At 33.6% G+C, this 19,402-nt stretch overlaps 1 protein-coding gene across 1 annotated transcript; it reads left to right on the top strand.

Annotated features, from left to right (window-relative positions):
- Positions 1-1,331: 1,331 nt before the first annotated feature.
- Positions 1,332-18,034, top strand: Smp_014010 (adenylyl cyclase-associated protein, putative; the record flags this gene model as incomplete). Its single annotated transcript, XM_018791578.1, has 11 exons — positions 1,332-1,440; positions 1,476-1,582; positions 1,633-1,764; positions 1,805-1,894; positions 1,929-2,014; positions 4,120-4,345; positions 6,489-6,743; positions 10,161-10,284; positions 14,073-14,155; positions 14,903-15,046; positions 17,683-18,034. The coding sequence occupies 11 exons, from the start codon at positions 1,332-1,334 to the stop codon at positions 17,761-17,763; spliced, it is 1,437 nt and encodes a 478-aa protein (XP_018645286.1). The 3' UTR covers positions 17,764-18,034.
- Positions 18,035-19,402: the final 1,368 nt, after the last annotated feature.

Genomic DNA, 19,402 nt, shown 5'->3' with positions numbered 1-19,402 from the left:
TTAAAGCTCCGGACATTCGCTTTTCGTCCTCTCACTTTCGTAAACAACACCCCGCCACAAGAAGGTAATGAGTAGGACTTCTCTGGCAGAGGCTATATATGCGTGGCCATGTGAGAGCATTTCGAGAGGGAGAGCGGACTCTCTCTACTCTCTGCCGTACCAGGGCATTCGCGGGCTGTAACAAGCTGACAGCATAAATTGCAGGTGATCAAAGGGTGATAAGCTTTGTTGTGCAAAGTCCATATTTTGAGCTAATTAAGCCTTAAGTATCTTTTACTGGGTTGCTAGGGACCTGGGTTAACTCAATCTTCTTAATGAACTAGTGAGTGATCGAATTTGTGCATTTGAGGTAGTGGGACGAGTAATTTTTGGGTGTGGTTAACGTAATTAGTTCTCATATAACTAAAGTCGTAGTGATAAGTATCATTCTGAGTTGGTTGTTTCGCTGTATTTTATGAAAAAGTGAGTAACACTTAGGCAGCATCGGTTCTTTTCTGGACGTGTTTAACCTAACTTCTCACTGCCTTGAGTACAATCATGTCTGTAATTATACATCATCGGGAAAGGTAAAGCAGCTGTTGTTTCATAGATTTCGACCCGGAAACCTGAATCTCTATACATTTCTTAGACGTACAGTCAGTGACTTAATTAATTAGATTCATGTCTTGCTCTAAGCACTTTTAACTTTTTTCTAATTAATACTTAAACCAACAACTCAGATTATATTTCAACCAATCCATATTTTGAAAGTTCACGTTATCAGTTTAGTCATGTGGTTTATTTTTCAATTCAATATGTGATGAGTTTTAAAGTAACATCAGTTTGGTGGAAGCTAACCGTGACCGATGAAATCACTACCCTCTGGCCCGAGTCGTATAAGTAGGTGAAGACTTTAAGTTAGGTCCTATTGTAATGGAAAAATAGTGATCGAACAGCCTATTTGACATGCTTGTATTGTTTGTTTAAATCTTCACATTGATGTTTAAGACTATAGTTGGTTAGTCTCTTATTGGCATATGTGCACCCTGCGCGGATTGCCTCGACATTGCCTTAAGTCACAAGCATTATAAACGAAGGTAGATAGTGGCTAGTAGTGGAATTTAGGTTATGCGTTTCGTCTTGTTTGGGACTCGTCAGTTGGATGTACCTGGTGATTATTAGGACTCAGTAGCTAAGTGGATAACGCGTTGTAGTTTAAAGCCGACGGTGCTGGGTCCGAGTCACGGGGTGAGCATCAACTCTGGGATGCAGGTAATTTTGTCGTTTTTATTTTTAGATTCGAGATAACCGTTTTATATCCTTCTTTCACTTTCTTTGATTTACTTATAGGCATGGAAAGACTTGATTCTCTACTCTGTCGATTAGAAAAAGTAACTATTCTTCTTGAAGCAGCCGCCGTTAACAATATGTATCGTACATCGCCAATTAAAATATCTTCGGGTAAATGAGGTTTTCATAATTATTCCTGTATTAAGAAAGTGGAAATCCTTCATCAGTCAAGGAATTTCATGAAATAGTCAATGGCCCCTTATCGGAATACCTACTTAATAGTTTCGAAATTGGAGATATTGTTGGAAATCACGTAGGTTTTATTCTGTGTTTAATCACTTCCACGGGATTATTTTCAATCAGGCCTCCATGGTTAAAAAATGCTTTTTGATGCAAGAAGAGATAATCAAATTGGCAGCTGAATGCTCAAAACCTTCTGACTCGGACCTAAAGCTTATTATAACACCATTGGGAAATCTAATAGAAGAAGTTATCGTAATTTGCTAGTACGTCGTTAAATTGTTTTCCTTTATAGAAATTTAAGGATAATAATCGAAGCAGTAAATTTTTTAACCATCTTTCAGCTGTGGCCGAGTCTGTGACAGCTCTAGGCTGGTTAAGTGATGTAAGTTTTGTTTTTAAGCGTTTAGACTACTCAGACTCCTGCACCATCGACATACGTTAAAACCATGCAAGAAGCAGGTGAATTCTTTATGAATCGTATTCTTATGGAATACAAAGACAAGTTAGTTATTTATTATTCACTTTATCAATAAACTCACTATTTTCTATATTTCAAAGAGGTTTGTATTTAGAGTTTGCTGCTATGTATGTTTATAAATGTATATGTACCTAAGTAATTGGCGTTCTGATGGTTTCGATAGACTATATCCTTGAGAAAATGTATAACACCAACAGATAAGGAAGGGGCTGGTTGCCGATCAAACCAATGGCGGCCAATGATGTGTTATTCTAATAGTTATATATGAACAACCATAATTTATAGCAAAAGACGCTGTTACTTAATTGAAAAGGCTTTGTTTGACGAAGTCAAAACTAAATTTTGTGACAAAATTAACTTCCTATTTTAACACCGTCAAATGTATAATATTTTCTGAAAAGCAGCATGTTACTCAGACCTAGCGTTACTAATAACTGGTATTCCTTTCATTCTATTTCATGAATATTATCCGGTGACTTTTGAAGTGTGGTTTTAAATCATAGGACACACACTAGTCAGTTTAAAGATTCCGAATGTCACATATATTTTACCACGAACGTTTTTTCATGTAATCTTCCCACTAAATTCACCACAAAATATTGCAGTTATTTTTGAAGCCTATTGGAGAAAGTTCTGGCTACAGCAATTAAATTGCACTGTGTAACCAATTTATAATAACATTAATCTGTTCCTTGTACAATGCCATAATTAGCACGTTGATCAGATTTAATGAACATGTGTGGTATTTATGCTGGCATACGTTGTCGTTTCTCTTGAAAAATAGTCACATTTAGATGGATCTAGTTCGTTAAATCATATCTGATTTTTTTTTTACAAAACTGATAAGATGGGTTGTTGAATTTTTGTTATTATTTACGTCTAAATTTCAGTGAGTTTATTTATCCTTGTAGTATTTACACAATTCTCAAATCCTTTTTAACTTATAGCTAGTAAAAATCAAGTGACTCAATCAGCTTTTGCGTATGTCAATACTGGTTTCAATATGTTGGATTTATTTTGCGCACGCCATCCAAGGTGTCTTGCATATTTAGCATAGTTGTTGATAAAAACGCTGGCTTAGACCAGTGGAACTATAGTCAGTCTGTTGGCGAAATTCAAGATTTTAAGAGTAAAAGCGATCAAATATTTTGATAATATATTGTTATATCTTGTGGCCGAGTGGATGCCTAGTTAATGTGTGACTTGATGAGACCGCCAATCAGGGAGCAGCGAATTATCGATTGGAACAGTGACACACGAAACCGTACGAGCAGTCTAGAGTGCTAACCGGTCCTGCTTCTGCCTAGCCCAGCCAGTTAAGTCCAAAACACCAATAACAGCCTCTGTGGTATGAATCATTATTCACAAACATACTGGGTTTATATACCAATGAAACAGACCACATCGTACCATAAAAAAGAAAATAACATTTGTACAATATTTAGCCAAATGTGACTGTGAATAGGGGGAAAGTAATCTATAAACTGATGATAACTCAAGAATCGTATAATTATAGTTCAAAAATCAAAATAAAGCTAATGATAAGAGGGACGCGAATATGATTAGGTTAGTTACTTAACAATTATACGATAGGAAATATACATATTACACTGGTCCACAAATAGTCCTCAAAAGTTACCATTTACAATTCTCTTCGGGGTGTGGTTGTGTCAGATTGTTTTTACATAGAGCCCAAAGCTGTGACGGATTCCTCTTATTATCTTTGGGTTATAATTTCTTCTGCGAAGAGAACTTTAAAACCTGAAGTTTTGTCTCTTTTTTTCAACATTTGCGTGAACCAATTTAGCACGTTACAGTTATTACTACGTTATACAACTGTTCAAATCCGTGAAAAATCCATTAAAAGACCTTTTACGATAAGATCAAAGTACGATAATCACGTATTATTGGGAACCAGGTGTCCATAGGAGCTCATACTAATCTGGCTGAAAATCAAATGTATTGTTGAATAAATCCAACGGGTTTTAGAATTTATTTGAGACAATTCATGGTTATATGGTTTGTTTTTTTAAAGATATTGATATTGAAAATTTCTTATTTAATTTGTTCATCTCCCTCATTTGTTCATGAGATATGACCATAAATATTTTCTGTGTTATTTATTATAGCGACACAGTTCATCGTGCTTGGAAAAAATCTTTAATGTCAGTTTGGACTGCACTACAAGTTTATGTTAACAAACATCATACCACTGGTTTGGTTTGGAATGCTCGTGGTAAACCAGCTGTAGCATCAAAGCTGTCTAAGTCTTCACCTACTCGTGAAGTCAATTCCAATTGTTCTGCACCACCACCCCCTGTATTTACAACTGCTCATTTAGCTGCAATGTCATTGGTGTGTAAGAATATGATCTTTTTGTTTGATAGAAATGTGCCCATTAAAAATCAATTTGATACATATTTTGTTCGGTAGTTTTTAGCATCTTTGGATTGTTAGCATTTATGATTCTCATCGATAATCCGGTTGTCCATTCATTTAAACCACTAGACTTTGGTCACATTACTCATGCTGTTTCTCTTATGATGTGCTAATATAGTTGTCAGTCTATACAGGACAATTGTAACTATCCATTTATTTTGTCACTAACTTGTGTAATTTCATATCGCATATCGGATCGAAGTGTTGCGTATGTATATGTATCAATTATCGATTCATAAAATGTTGCATTCATTTCATTTTGAAATTATCTTACTTGAAAGAACGTACCCATCAAATACTTCCCGCAAGTCATTCTGACTTAGAAGATTCAATTATATTTTGATCGGTGTAGTTCCTATTCTAACACCAGAGATTTATGAAGTTAATATTATCATCATTGTCACCTACATACATTAATATAAGCCTAGTGGGAATGTTACTTGTTTAGTATGGGTTCAGTCGAATTGCGTTACATATCTTGTTACAGACAACATTTTAGAGGATAAAGCTTTATAATTTTCTCAACATTTGCCAAGTACTTGGTTTTTATAAAATGTAACTGCTTAGAATAAAAGTGGCACACGAAGTAAGTCTAAACCCTTTACTCATTAACTGAAGTGAACTGGTTAACATATTTTGAAATAGTCTTAACATCTTAATTGTCGCACTACTGTGTTTCATATATTCTGCTAAGTGTATTTAATGTTATTTATTTATTTAAACACATAAATATTGGTACAAGGAAGCACCAGATATATATGCGCCACACAAATCTCATTTGATTTGCGTGAGGGCTGTGGTACTGCCCGGCTGCCCAAACCGAAGCAGGTGGTTTTCTTAGGGGGTCACACCCCGAGCCTTTGACTTGAAGATCTGATCCACAAGGCAGTGGGGCATCGTGAGGAGATGCAGTTCCATAGTAGCCGGTGACCAACGATTGGTTCATACGCCATTTGTTCCCTCAGGATACCGGAGTCCATGTGCACCATTGGTTTGGAATCAGGGTTTTCCAACTCCCCTAGGTGGACTTTCTGTGTCCACCAACCCGGTTAAAGCTCCGGACATTCGCTTTTCGTCCTCTCACTTTCGTAAACAACACCCCGCCACAAGAAGGTAATGAGTAGGACTTCTCTGGCAGAGGCTATATATGCGTGGCCATGTGAGAGCATTTCGAGAGGGAGAGCGGACTCTCTCTACTCTCTGCCGTACCAGGGCGTTCGGGGGCTGTATTTAATGTAGGTAATGAAATAAAATTGCTTATAGTTAACTCGCCAAATGATAAGTGCATATGATTGATTGTCCGAAAAACGGCTTTCATTTCTCAGGAATGATAAGATATACGATGTTCGATACTGATATCCAGGTTCCAGATACACGAGCCAAACGAGTGAGAAGAAAGCTTTATATATATCAGTGTACGTGTATGCCAATTTAGCTAGCGAATAAAAGTTTTTTCACTCGTTTAGCTCGTGTATCTGAAGCCTGGGTTTCAGTATCAAACATCTCACATCCTGTTAGTAACTACATAAACAGTTTAGATATATATATGAGACCCTGTAAGACCACATAACATCGAATGCATACTTTTGATTACTTCTTTTATAATTAACGCTGATTTGTCAAAATAATGAACGACATTGGTTATGTTCTAAAATATATTGATCACTTAGTGTTAAACAAAGCTTCTAAATACAATTAAATCTGCCTTCCAGATCATACAGTTTATCAGGTCTAGAAACACGTTAGTATTCAGTGGGTCGTTGTTCCTTCTACGATCATTGGTTCAAAACTCAGTTTAATTGTGTGTTTATCTTTTATTCAAATATGTAGTTGACTTCATGCTTATAGACTAGACTATATATGTTTATGTTTATGCACAACTCAAGTAGTCTTACGATAAATTTTCTAAAACTTAGTTTATTTCGTGTACTAAGACGATTGTTGGATTCGGTCATTATTGATATGCATTGTATCGTTAATTGATAAGCTTTTTCATACTCATGAATTTATAACTCGGGATTGGTTATCATTAATATTTCTCTATTTAATTATTAATTAGCAAGCAGACGATAATTCACCACAGTCTGCTTTATTCGCTGATTTGAATCGTGGAACAGCAGTGATATCTAATTTGCGCAAAGTAACTGACGATATGAAAACGCATAAAAACCCCAAACTTCGTGAAGGACCTATTATGCACACAACACGAGATCAAAAGAACTCACCATCGAGTAATCCAACTGTCCGACCACCGTCTGAGAAAGGGTCGTCGGGGGCTGGATGCTTGGAACTAAGGGGTAACAGATGGATTGTAGTACGTTTTATTTGTTAAAAATTTTATGTTGTCTTTTCGATGTCATGCGCTTAAATCCTTTTCAATATGATTAATCCCATTATAAAAGTGAGGTGTTGTAAAATACTCCAACGATTGAAACCTCATTATATGGAATAACATACTAACTTTCATTAGTAAGAGCTAGAAAAACTCACACCAACTAGAGTCAAAATATTCATCTTAGTACGTAAACGAGGTTTACATTTGTGAAAATTAGACATTTATCATGAGTAGTCAGTGATTTATTTACATATTTGGATGTAGCACAAATAGCCTTTCGTGTCTGATATTAATAATACGATTAGAGTTGATGAAAGATTTTAATAATAATGATAATAATAATAATAATCTGAATTGTTTCATCCATACTTGTATTGTTGTCCTCATTTTCAAGATATAAATGTTCTAAAGAAATCGATACTTAAATTGTCTATTTGTAAAAAAACAAGTAAAGCCGTATATGGTACACTTATCAGTATTTTGTATTCAGGAAACGGTCATTTTTCACAGGAAAAATGAAAAAATATGAACACTTATGTCGTTATTACAGGAGATCCGATCAAACATAGATGTTTTTTTTTGAATTCTGATTCGTTAACTAAAAGTTAATAGGACATTAATTTAAATGTCACTCCATTTATTAACATTTAGTGTAATTATAATAGTTCTCACATAATAAATATTCATCTGTATAAGGTTGTGGAGATTGTTGGGTTTCACTGAAATCATGAGGTGATTGGTGTTACACCACCATTAAAAACTTGAAAGTATTGGACGGTCGTTTCGTCGTATCGTGGGACTCCTCGGCAGTGCACATTCACGACCCCGCATGCGGGAACCGAACCCAGCACCCTCGATCTCGCTCGCGAACGCTTAACCTCTAGATCATTGAGTCAACATCCAATGGGGTTAATGTCTAGCTTCAATCAATTCACAATATTGAGTGATAATCTTCCGTGACTAATGGAGTTCAACTTAGTCGGGTGTGAGGGGGTTACCAACCAAAAACAATGGACATCGTGTTCACCACAGGACTTAAACTTCATGGATTCCATCCCATTTTTACTCCTAGATACTTACTGTTAAGGATTCCTAAACTAAGGCTAGCTGTCCAGTGCTTCGTGATTCTGAATGGCTCTCCGACGAATAGTAGTTCGTAAATAAAATTTCACTTTCAAAAAGACAATTTCATTGTTAATCTGAATACCTTAACCTATCTACTGATAATTTGTTTTGAAATGTGACTTGGTTAATGTTATTTCATACACTACAAACTAATTTTCACTAATTATAAGTGTACATTGGACTGTTGAAAAATTACCCCTTGATTGATTTTAATTATTGATTTCTTCAAAATCGAATTTTTCACGTGTGCCACTTCGAAAGTGAATTACTGTTTGTGTATTTATATGTGCATGTGCACGTTTAGTGTGTGTAATTGCATGAATAAAATTACTTCGCATCTTTTATTCACTGTCCAACCTTTTAGAAATAGTTGTCTATCTACTTTTGGTTATTTTCTAACAGTATTATTATTTTCTGTTGGAATATAAGAAATCATTAGTATTTACAACATTCACACTAATGATTATTGTTTGTGATCATTTTTAGCCTGCTGATATTATTTCATGTAGTTCGATTCGAATTTGTTTTCCAATTCAATGTTTGTACTCGTTAAATAGTGTATACGATAAATGAAAATAATTCATAAATATAGCCATCCAAATTTTTCTTCAGTATTTGACATTTTTCCGATTTTGTAGGTTTGTATTTCTTAAAGATTTCTTAAAGGTCCTGGGTTCGAATCTCGCGAGGTGGGATCGTGGATGCGCACTGATGAGGAGTCCCACAATGGGATGAAACGACCGTCCAGTGCTTCCAGGTTTTGCATGGTCGTTTAGCTTCAGTTGACTCATGATTTAAACTATAAAATTACTGATAATATGATCCCGCTGTTCTGACGTGTTGTTGGGACTTAGGCTAATCCACATTTCTGTCAGGTTCTACGTTGCCTATGACTGATTGATAGGGAACAGCAAAGAATATATCTAAGCGTCTGTTTTGAAATATCCCCCTCAAGTTACAATAACTAAAGTAACTTTGTATGTAACTAAAGATGATTCACAGGTTTTCTAGACTCATTATTTAAAAAAAAATATGTGGTAGATAACTGGCAATTGTATAGATCATTCTTAAGGATATACTTCTTAAAGTAACAGGTTTTCACAAAGATCCATCTGATATCCTATGCCGAGAAATAGAGTTATCTAAATTCTCTTCTTACTGAGTATGGTACTCTTATAATTAATAGGTCAAACGTTTGCAAAGTGACCTTCATCCTTATTTGAATAGTCATTAACATTTGACTATAACTAGGCCGTTTTTTCTTAAGAACTCAACAATTCACTTATACAATCATATGGCTTTATTTAGAACCATTCAGTTGTGTATCAGTAACCACAATTGAATCAACATACAGCGATTAGCCTTCTTAGTATTTAACCTGTTACAGAAGCATGGGGTTGCTGTTTCATACACTTTACACCCTACTTCTAACCACAAGATAGCATATTGGAACACTTCCATGTACTATGGTGTTAATAGTTGGGTAGTAATTTTAGGTCTCACAAATACGTTTTTATACAAGTATAAGTAAACTTGCAGTGGACGAGATATTTAAATGTTGATATATACTTTAATATAATTTTAGTGATAGCATGTGGAAACAGTAATCAATTAAATATTACGTAACAAACTGTAAACTAATAACAAATAACGATATTCTATCCTTGAATAAAAGTACGTTGGATGGTTTTAAATATGTAACTTGAGTGAGGTTATATGTTGATTACTTAATACTGAAGTCAGTTTACATCACGGGTTGATATCAAGGAGATCTGAATAACTGTTCTATTCTAGATTGAGATTTATCATCAGTAATGTGCACAGAAGTCCCAAAATAAGATCAAGGTCAAGACAACCAAATTATTTTATCGTGCATAATATATATATATATATATATATATAGAATGGGGAGTTAAAATCCATTAATGATCCACAATTAGTCAGTTTGCTATAATGCGCGACAATCATCCGACACCATTGATGAATCTGTTTCACTATCTATGTAGTTAAACTGCATTCGAGTCACTGGTAATACGTCTCAAACCATAGGTTATTCGTTCAGCGCTTCATGATTTTGAGGGACTCTCTAGTTCATATTAAACTATGACCTAAGGTAGCTTTCAAACTGAGAAATCTTTACGAATTCTCTATCTGTCTAAGAATGATTGGTTCATTGAACCCACTTTTTAGCTACGAATTTTTTAATACTTTTTATTAGAAAGCGATACTGATAGGTTTTATGCTTTTTGTGGTTATCATTTTATTTTCTAGGAAAATTTTCAGTCTGCCGGAAATTTACAAATTGTTGCTACTGAAACAAAGCAAACAGTTTGCATTCATAAATGTAATGAATGCACAGTTCAAATTAAGGGGAAAATTAATTCAATCATGATGGGTGAGTGATATTATTGTTGATAAACCAGTATGTTGTGCATATGGGTGATCGTGTGTGTATATATGAATGTATGAAGCCCGCAACTAATTTGGCATAAATCTAACTTGTTTTATTCTACATTACGAAAATAGAAAATGAATTTTACTAGATAAAGGCCAATGTAAATTTCAAATTTATTTATTTATGTGTATATTTTGAGATGAATTCAGTATTGAAAAGCCTCTGTTTTACTAACTGAACTACTGTAGGAATGTAATATGCATTTTCTACCAGTGTTTTTACCAAAACGTTAATGTCTTCTTATTGCGAATCTATTGATTTGTTTACACTCTTTTGTTGACTTCCTTGTACAATGTTATAAATGACTTGTGATTTAAATATCTTTCCGTTATGCGAGGTTGTGCATCATTCTATTTGATCAGTAGTTATATCACCATATTCTTTATGCTTCATTATACAATAGTTATAGTTATTATCCATCAATACGATGTTTGCAAACATCAGCTTCAAGTCTGATGTACCTTTTCTGATAATTTGTCTATTTATAGAACCTGTGATAACAAAATTCCTGACTTGCCTCAGTGTAAATAGTTCGACAAAATAAGTTTTTACCATTTTTATGGAATTTATAAAACTAAAAATGGTAACTCTGTTTATGCATTCAATTTCCAGCCACTGGGTTTCAGGTTCGAACGCTTTCACACTTGCCTCAGTTGGGAAGATTTGGAGGTATACCAAACATTCACAGAAAACATTTGGCTCTTATTCAAGTACACGGTCATCCATTTATTTACTGTTTTATACCAAACACCATATATCCCCGTTCTCTATACTTTATCACATAGAAGTAGATTGTAAGAAAACTATTGAGGATGTATCAAAGACATGACACCAATCCATCGTGTTGTTGGATGTTGGTCTGAGTTGTGTGGGGAGAATCAGATTTCCGTCTTGAGATCCTCAAGATAATCATCATGTATGGCAGACCAGCTCAAGGTCGATTGCAGTAGGGCGACTAAATCTATATTTTGTATTTCCCTAAATTATAAGTGTCATTACTGTCATTATTTCGACTCCTTAAAGTTTCACCGTGTCAATTTTATCTTTTTTGTGTATCACATTAGTATTTACACTCATCTGTATAATCTACAGTTTGTTTCTAACAAGCACCTCATAACAATACATATTTATCTAATATGAGGACAATGCGGTTATTAGTGTAATTATTTAAGAAATACTGCATTTTGAGAAGCTTGTACACAAGCCAAGAGACTTACATTATTAACATAAGCAGTCAATAGTTTATTGGTCCCATACAATCAGTTTAAAAAATTTCTCTTGATTATTGTGTTAGAATTTATGAGTGACACAAATTAATATTGATAACTTAATTGGCTAACTGCCACATAAATTGCAAAATACAATGTAGGGATGTAGAATAAATATGTTCTTTATATGTGTACTTGAGTAGACCGACTTTTATGTGTGAAGCTCAATATTATCATGTTTATGCTGTATAATCTTGTTTTACTGAACAATCTACATTAATTCATTGGTACTAACTGTTACTTAGTGTGAAATCGGCTTTAAATCCTTTATTATTGTTGAAAGAAATCGTTCATATATGGTTTACAACCGAATTGTTTTAAATAAAAAAGTATCAACCAAGTACTGATTATGTGTATGTGTCTTTGGTCTTGTTCTATTTCCTGGACTGAATGGTTTAGTTGTGAAGCGTTGGTTATTTTTCTGAATGCGATATCATCAAGGAGTACTTCAAGCAGGAATAAACCATTCGGTTGAAAAAATTCAACACCATCGGAAGCATGCAATAGAGCCACAAATTTTCGTCATCATTTCAAAGTTTGTGTGCATACAACTAATATATTGTAGCAGGTGAAAATTAGCACGTTATATCTTGATGAATGAACACCATTTTTCCTAAAAGTAGTATTAACTATGATGGTTTTGTTTGCTAAGTCTGGGTATGAGCTTTTTACCACCATAACTCTTCTTTTTATTAGTATCAACATCTAATCTGTCATTTAAGAGAACTGCTATATTGGATCGAGTTCTAAACTTCATATTTTTATTGAATAAACTCATCCTGAGTAGCAAATTAGTTTCGATTCTAACAAATCAGCTTTCGTGAAAGTTTCTAGAAGATAAATTCATTTCATTAACAAACATTTTATGCACCAAAAGCTAAGCTAATTGATATTATCTTTTCGTATCTTATCTTCTATGCCTAATTTTTCCTATTATCACTATTAGTGCTACTGTAGCGGACGCTACTCACAAGATTGTTTGTAGGTAGTGTGTATCGGAATGTGACGTCGAAGTTATCTCAATTATCAGACGAAGTCAAGAGTTTCAGTGCATCTAAAGCACAAAGTTGACAGAACACTTGTAGATCAGACGAGAAGATAGTTTATATTGCATAACACACCGAAAGATGCAAATGGAAGATTGAAGGCTATGCATAATGTATTATATAAATACTTTGCAACTCACAAAAATACATTCCTTCTGCCTACTATCATGTCTCACACTACTACCTCTACTACTCTGACATTTACCCTGACAATTTCATCCCACTATACCAGTGGAACGTGACAATTTGAGCCGATACGCACATATCCCAGGTTGTACATTGCATATGACTGACTGACAGCAAAAGTTTTCGACGTAGGTTTTTTTCATCACTGCCGTTCTCCCTTACATAGACTTATTCCAACTGTTGTCTTAAAATATATGTTGTATCGAAATTTATTATTATTATTTTTACTGTTAATCTTATGAAGTCGAGTGGAAACAGATCAGTTAAACAATTATAGATTATAAGAAGAAGTTTTAACATCATTTGTTGACATTTATCAATGATTTAATGATCATTTTTACTTAACCACATGTTCACATTTATGATAAGAAATAAAACTGTCTATAATCTATACCTCATCAGTGCGCATCCACAATCCCGCACTCGCGAGATTCGAACCCAGGACCTACCAGTCTCGCGCCGGAGCACTTAACCGATAGACCACTGAGTCGGCATCCAACGGTGTTAATCCCGCGAGCGCGGGATCGTGGATGCGCACTGCTGAGATGTCCCATAATAGGACGAAACTACCGTCCAGTGCTTCCAGGTTTTCCACGGTGGTCTAGCTTCAATTGACTCATGATTTCAACTATGGAAATACTGAAATATCTACAAAACCCCTTCTGATCCATTATGTATACGTTCATTATCCTATTAAATATCCTACAGTTTTCAAATACATTACATTTTATTCAATGCTAATATTCATATGAATTACCTAAGAGAATATAACATATTAGTATTAAATTGTAAATTATAAAACTTGATTGTTAATGTGTTTTTTTTTATTAACTGGAAAACGATTTATGAAAAAAAATTTTTTCTACAATATTCACAATATACATCACGCATAAATTTAATGATATAATCTAATTAATCCAATTTCAATCAAGTATGCTACGTTTATGTTCATTTTAATGGTTGATGGAATGAGTTGTTAAGTTTGTGAATTTCTTTTTTTCAAAAGAAATAAAACTACTATCATATGAACTATCTCTGAGTTGCTATGTAGTGATGTATTATGTATTTGTATATATATATATATATATCTGCTCTCCTATATATATTCTGTATAGTTTTAATAATTCTTGTATAGGAAATGTCAATCTGATTATTATTGATATTTCGATAATTATTTTATTTTTATCATGTTTTTTTATGATGAATTCTTATTATTATTTTCTATTAGATAATTGTAAGAAAACTGGTGTGGTCTTTGATCATTTGATTTCATCAATTGATGTGGTAAACTGTCAGAGTGTTAAAATTCAGGTTAGTTTTGTAGTCTTGTATTTAAATGTATTGAATTTTGATAATTGGTATCAATATTCTGTAAATATGTGTTTAATCATTGGATAGTAATAATTTACAGTTAATTTCTACTGTTGATTAGATAGTTTTAATTACGAACAGTAACCAACTAAAAACCGGGAAAAAAATTGAAAAACCAACTGTTCATATGAAATTATTCTAAAATGAACAATAATTGAGCGAACAATTATTTTCAATAACTTCATCATCAGGCTTTACAGTTATAAGTCCATAATTATTGTGATATTTTACAAACGCCAAAATAAGGCATATATTAATTAATTTGACAATGTTATATTGTTAAAAATGGTGAACGTTTGCAGCTGTTACGAAATATACACTTCAAAATTGTATTATTTGCAAATTTGAAAGGTCATTTAATAAGTGTCCAGTCACAATCCGTATAATAGTAATTTAGGAAAGATGGAAATGCGAAAAAAAATTGTGTGAATCAAATTAATTAATACATGCTTCGTTTTGGCCTTTGTAAATTATCATAATTATGGACTTATAACTGTAGAGCCTGATGATGAAGTTATTGAAAACTGCTGAAATGATTCTGTTGATAATTCAGTTTATACCTGTCTAGTAGTAGTAATAATGTAGTTTTTATTGTCTACATTATACACATAGATGTCTACATATATATTTATATTTATGTTCATCATTTTTGTTAATTTTCACGAAAATTTATTTATTTCTGTTTAGTGTCTTGGACAACTATCAACTGTGAATATTGACAAGACAGATGGATGTCAAGTGTTTTTAAGTGAAGAATCAAAGTATGCTGACGTAATCACAGCAAAATCTTCAGAGGTCAATATCCTTATACCTAAAGGAACTGATGATTTTGTAAGTTTTTTTGTTTCTCAAACGGAAAACCGTTTACTATTTTTTCTCGATAATATTGAACGATATTCAGTCATTGATAACGTGAATATACATGCATAAAATGACATTTTTAAACAAACAATCACTAATTAAATTATTAGAAAAAAACAAGCGATTTAGATGTTATAAAATAATAATAGTGATAATATACTAACCTTTTCCTGTGATTTAAGTATCACCTAGCTATCGTTCTATTTAACTACCATAGAACGTAGCCCTATTCCGTTTATTTGCTCATCACATAATATTATCAGTTCCTCAATTTCTACCTTTTTACAAAATCACTTTATTTAATTTTGCTTTTGGTGTTTATTTTATATTCAGCTATATCATAAAAAAAGATTAATTACTTTAAGAATTTTATTTAGTAATTTACTACTTTTCCATTGTACATAATCAAGTCTAGATCATTGTTCCTAAAATATACCATCAATAGTATACTTTTTGTTACGTCCTTGATCTGTCTACCCACTTTCTTGCCAAGAATAACATTTCTAATGTAGATTAAGACCTTGACACGATAGGCTGACTGGCTTAACCTTGAGGTTATTATGCGTGAGTTCGAAGTGGGGTAGAGAGAAGAAAACTATCCTATCCCTGATTAGCTGACAAGCACGCGCAAGAGAGAAGATAAGACAACTGGAACACTACTCGCTTTATTCCGAATTCGGATCTGGCACCCGAATTCAGATTAGTGTAAAAAGATGCATGAATAAATAGATGACTAACCTGATCACAGCGTACAATAATGAGGAAAATACAAATATGCTCACTAGTGACTGACTTCGAGAGGTAAATCCAGGAGTTCTAGTGAGAAGCAGTGACCAGTGGAGTTCAAACCACGTCTGTTGTGAGATATCAACTCACTGAAGACAATTGGCGAACGGTTGCTCAAATTCGTGGATCAGTTGAAGTTAGACATTAACATCGTTGAATGCCGGCTCAGTAGTCTATCGGTTAAATGCTCTGGCGCGAGACTGGTAGGTCCTGAGTTCGAATCTCACGAGTGCGGGTCCGTGGATGCGCACTGCTGAGAAGTCCCATAATAGGACGAAACGGCCGTCCAGTGCTTCCAGGTTTTCCATGGTGGTCTAGCTTCAATTGATTCACGCTTTCAACTATGAAAATACTAAATCTCCACAAAACCCCTTCTGTTAAATACAATTATGTTCAAAACTGGGGGATTTGAGTAGAAAATAGAGTACAAAAGGTCACGTCTAAATTACAATAGCTTTGGAATAGAAAAAGCTATGGCAGTGAATCGTACATCAAACAAAAGCTTATGATTTGTAGAATAGACTAGGGACAAAAGTAAATGTTACGGTTTTACAAGCATTGAATTAAATGAAATAGAATTCCCAAAAAATAGCTTCCATAGTTTGTCAAAGCTTCGTGCTTCGCTGTTCACATCACTTTTCAAATATTATACATCATATCTATTCCTTGTTGTTATCTTATTATATAAAATTTTTCTCATTTATAAATGTGAATATAAAAGGAACAGTAGTAGTGAATGTAATAAAAAATAATATAATGAATTTATTTATTTCTATGAATTCTCTCTATATGCTTATAATCCATAGAATTGATTCATAAAACCAATCTACATACTTATGATTTAATGAAGATTATTATTTTATTCTCTTAAAAACAACAACAACAAACTAACTATCTAACACTAAATGTTGAAGAATTAAACAAAATTGTTTAATCTTTTTATACTAACTAATTTAAGGAATGTTCTGCTTTAATAATCTTCATTAATATATTATAAAATACGTATCTTAGTTTTAAATAATTGGCACCATTGTTTCTCTGCTGTAGGCAGCAAATGAAGAGAATTTACAAAATAAATAAATTTTAATTATTTTATTTATATGTTAATTAATATCAGTTTAAATATATATACCATACCAAGTAACACCTTTATTATTGAACTAATCTTTTGCCGGTTTCTTTTTCTTTATCATGATAATCTATATTATTATGAGCTTTCCTATTATGTATAATTACACTATGGTTTAATTCATGTTATTTCACTGTATATATGTATATAATCATAATTATTATCTAGTTATTAATACTTCTAATTTGAAGCTGGTTACATTCATGGTGATATTTGCTTTACGTGTATCCATTCAATCTGACCATCAAAGTATAACGTTAATAAATAATTTATGAACAAAGCAACAGTCTACAGTTCTCTATGTCATTGTTATCATCAGTTATACTACTCACTGATATATTGCGTTATATTCATCTAAGAGATGATAAATTTGTTATTGATCAAATAGTTTACATAACAGAAACTGTTTTGACAGTCAATGGGATTGGCGTGTTTCGGAAACTAATAACATTATCTGTGTAGTCTTTTAGTGTTAGATTAATCGGCTAATCAGTCGTTTATAGTTCTGTTGTAGCACACAAATGTTCCATGTCTGTAACATTACATGAAAAATCGATTTATATGTAGTGAAAATGTTCTCTATAACAATCTTAGCCTGTAGATGATTATTTAATGATATAAAAGATAACTGTTGATAAATGTTTTTTTTCTTCAAGAATCTTAACCCCATTTTTCATGTGTGAAATTTCAGGAAGAATTCGCAGTCCCAGAACAATTTAAGACAAACTTTACTGGAAAAGGATTGAAAACAGTGTGTAGTGATTCCAGATAAGAAATGCTACTTTAATGTTCGTCATACACACATGTCAACAATCTTGAAATTTTTCATTTCAAATAGCCACCTTATCTTGCTTCATGTACCAGCACAACATTTTTGTCCAAGCGCAATAAAAAACTGCTTTTTTGATAGTGATATGATGATTTAATTTGTTTGACTGTGTCAATCTTTGACTGTCAATATCAGGCACTTGTTGTTTAATCTCTTTTGAAAGTATTTGCTTTTTTATTGCTTGTTTAAAAATATACATGTTATGATTTTTACATCGGTCTGTGTAATTCATCATCATTATCGTGTGATTAGTCTGTTTATTGTGCAATGCGTTAAAAATAATAACGACTTTGGTTATGGTAAACTACAAAAAATGATTTGAAAATGTAAGAAAGTATCACGTGATAGTATTGTTTTTTACACAGAATAGGATATGAGCAATATACCTTTGAAATATGGTTTTCATTCAGATAAAAATAATTGAATATAAGAAATAAAACAAGCTATTTTTGTCACTTTAGGTACACTAGGTGGTGAATAGAGAGTTTCATCTCGATAACCATATATTTAGGATTCGTATAAAAACTTATGATTTGCTTTAAATGTTGTTTTGGAATGGTTTTCTATAGCATATTGTTATCATTATGACACCCACAACGATTATTTACTTATTTATTTATTTGTTTAAACACATAAATATTGGTACAAGGAAGCACCAGATATATATGCGCCATACAAATCTCATTCGATTTGCTTGAGGGCTGTGATACTGCCCAGGTGCCCAAACTGAAGCCACAACGATTGTTTTCCCCCACTTTGTAAAAAGATAGTGATCATTTACGCACACAGCATTACTCTTTAAATGTTTGTCCATTGTCTTGAGTGTGCTGATTGAGGAAAGTGGAAGTTACAAGTGATCGGGTTTCGTTGTTTTCAGATTGACAAAAAATTCATAGCTAGGAGAACTAGCTAACGATCACTATGTTCACATCATGCATATTTGTACTCTGGCTTTAGGTTACTTACGTCTGTTACCCCCAATGGAGCATAGGCCGCTGACCAGCATTCTCCAACCCACTCTGTCCTGGGCCTTCCTTTCTAGTTCTATCCAGTTTTTGTTCATTCTTCTCATGTCTGTCTCCATTTCTCGGCGTACTTTGTTCTTTGGTCTTCCTCTTTTCCTTTGGCCTTCAGGATTCCATGTGAGGGTTTGCCTTGTGACGCAGTTGGGTGATTTCCTCAATGTGTGTCCTGTTCACTTCCAGCACTTCTTCCTGATTTCTTCCTCTGCTGAAATCTGGTTTGTTCTCTACCACATTAGGTTGTTGCTGATAGTGTCTGACCAACGGATCCGAAGTATATGCGTAGACAACTGTTAATAAACGCTTGTGTCCTCTGAATGATGGCGTGTGTGTGTGTGTGTGTGGTAGAAGAGCCAGATCATATGCGAAGTCTAAATCGTCCAGCTGCATCCTAGCTGTCCATTGTATCCTGTTCTTCTCCCCACATGTTGACGTCTTCATAATCCAGACGATCACCAGGAGAAAGAGAAAGGGTGAGAGTAAGAAACCTTGCATGACACCGGTCTTCACCTCGAACGAGTCTGTCAACTGTCCTCCATGAACGATCTTGCATTTCAATC

Source organism: Schistosoma mansoni (assembly GCF_000237925.1).
Source record: "Schistosoma mansoni, WGS project CABG00000000 data, chromosome 2 unplaced supercontig 0120, strain Puerto Rico, whole genome shotgun sequence".
NCBI classification, from domain to species: domain Eukaryota; kingdom Metazoa; phylum Platyhelminthes; class Trematoda; order Strigeidida; family Schistosomatidae; genus Schistosoma; species Schistosoma mansoni.
This window is presented reverse-complemented; position numbering and strand designations above follow the sequence as displayed.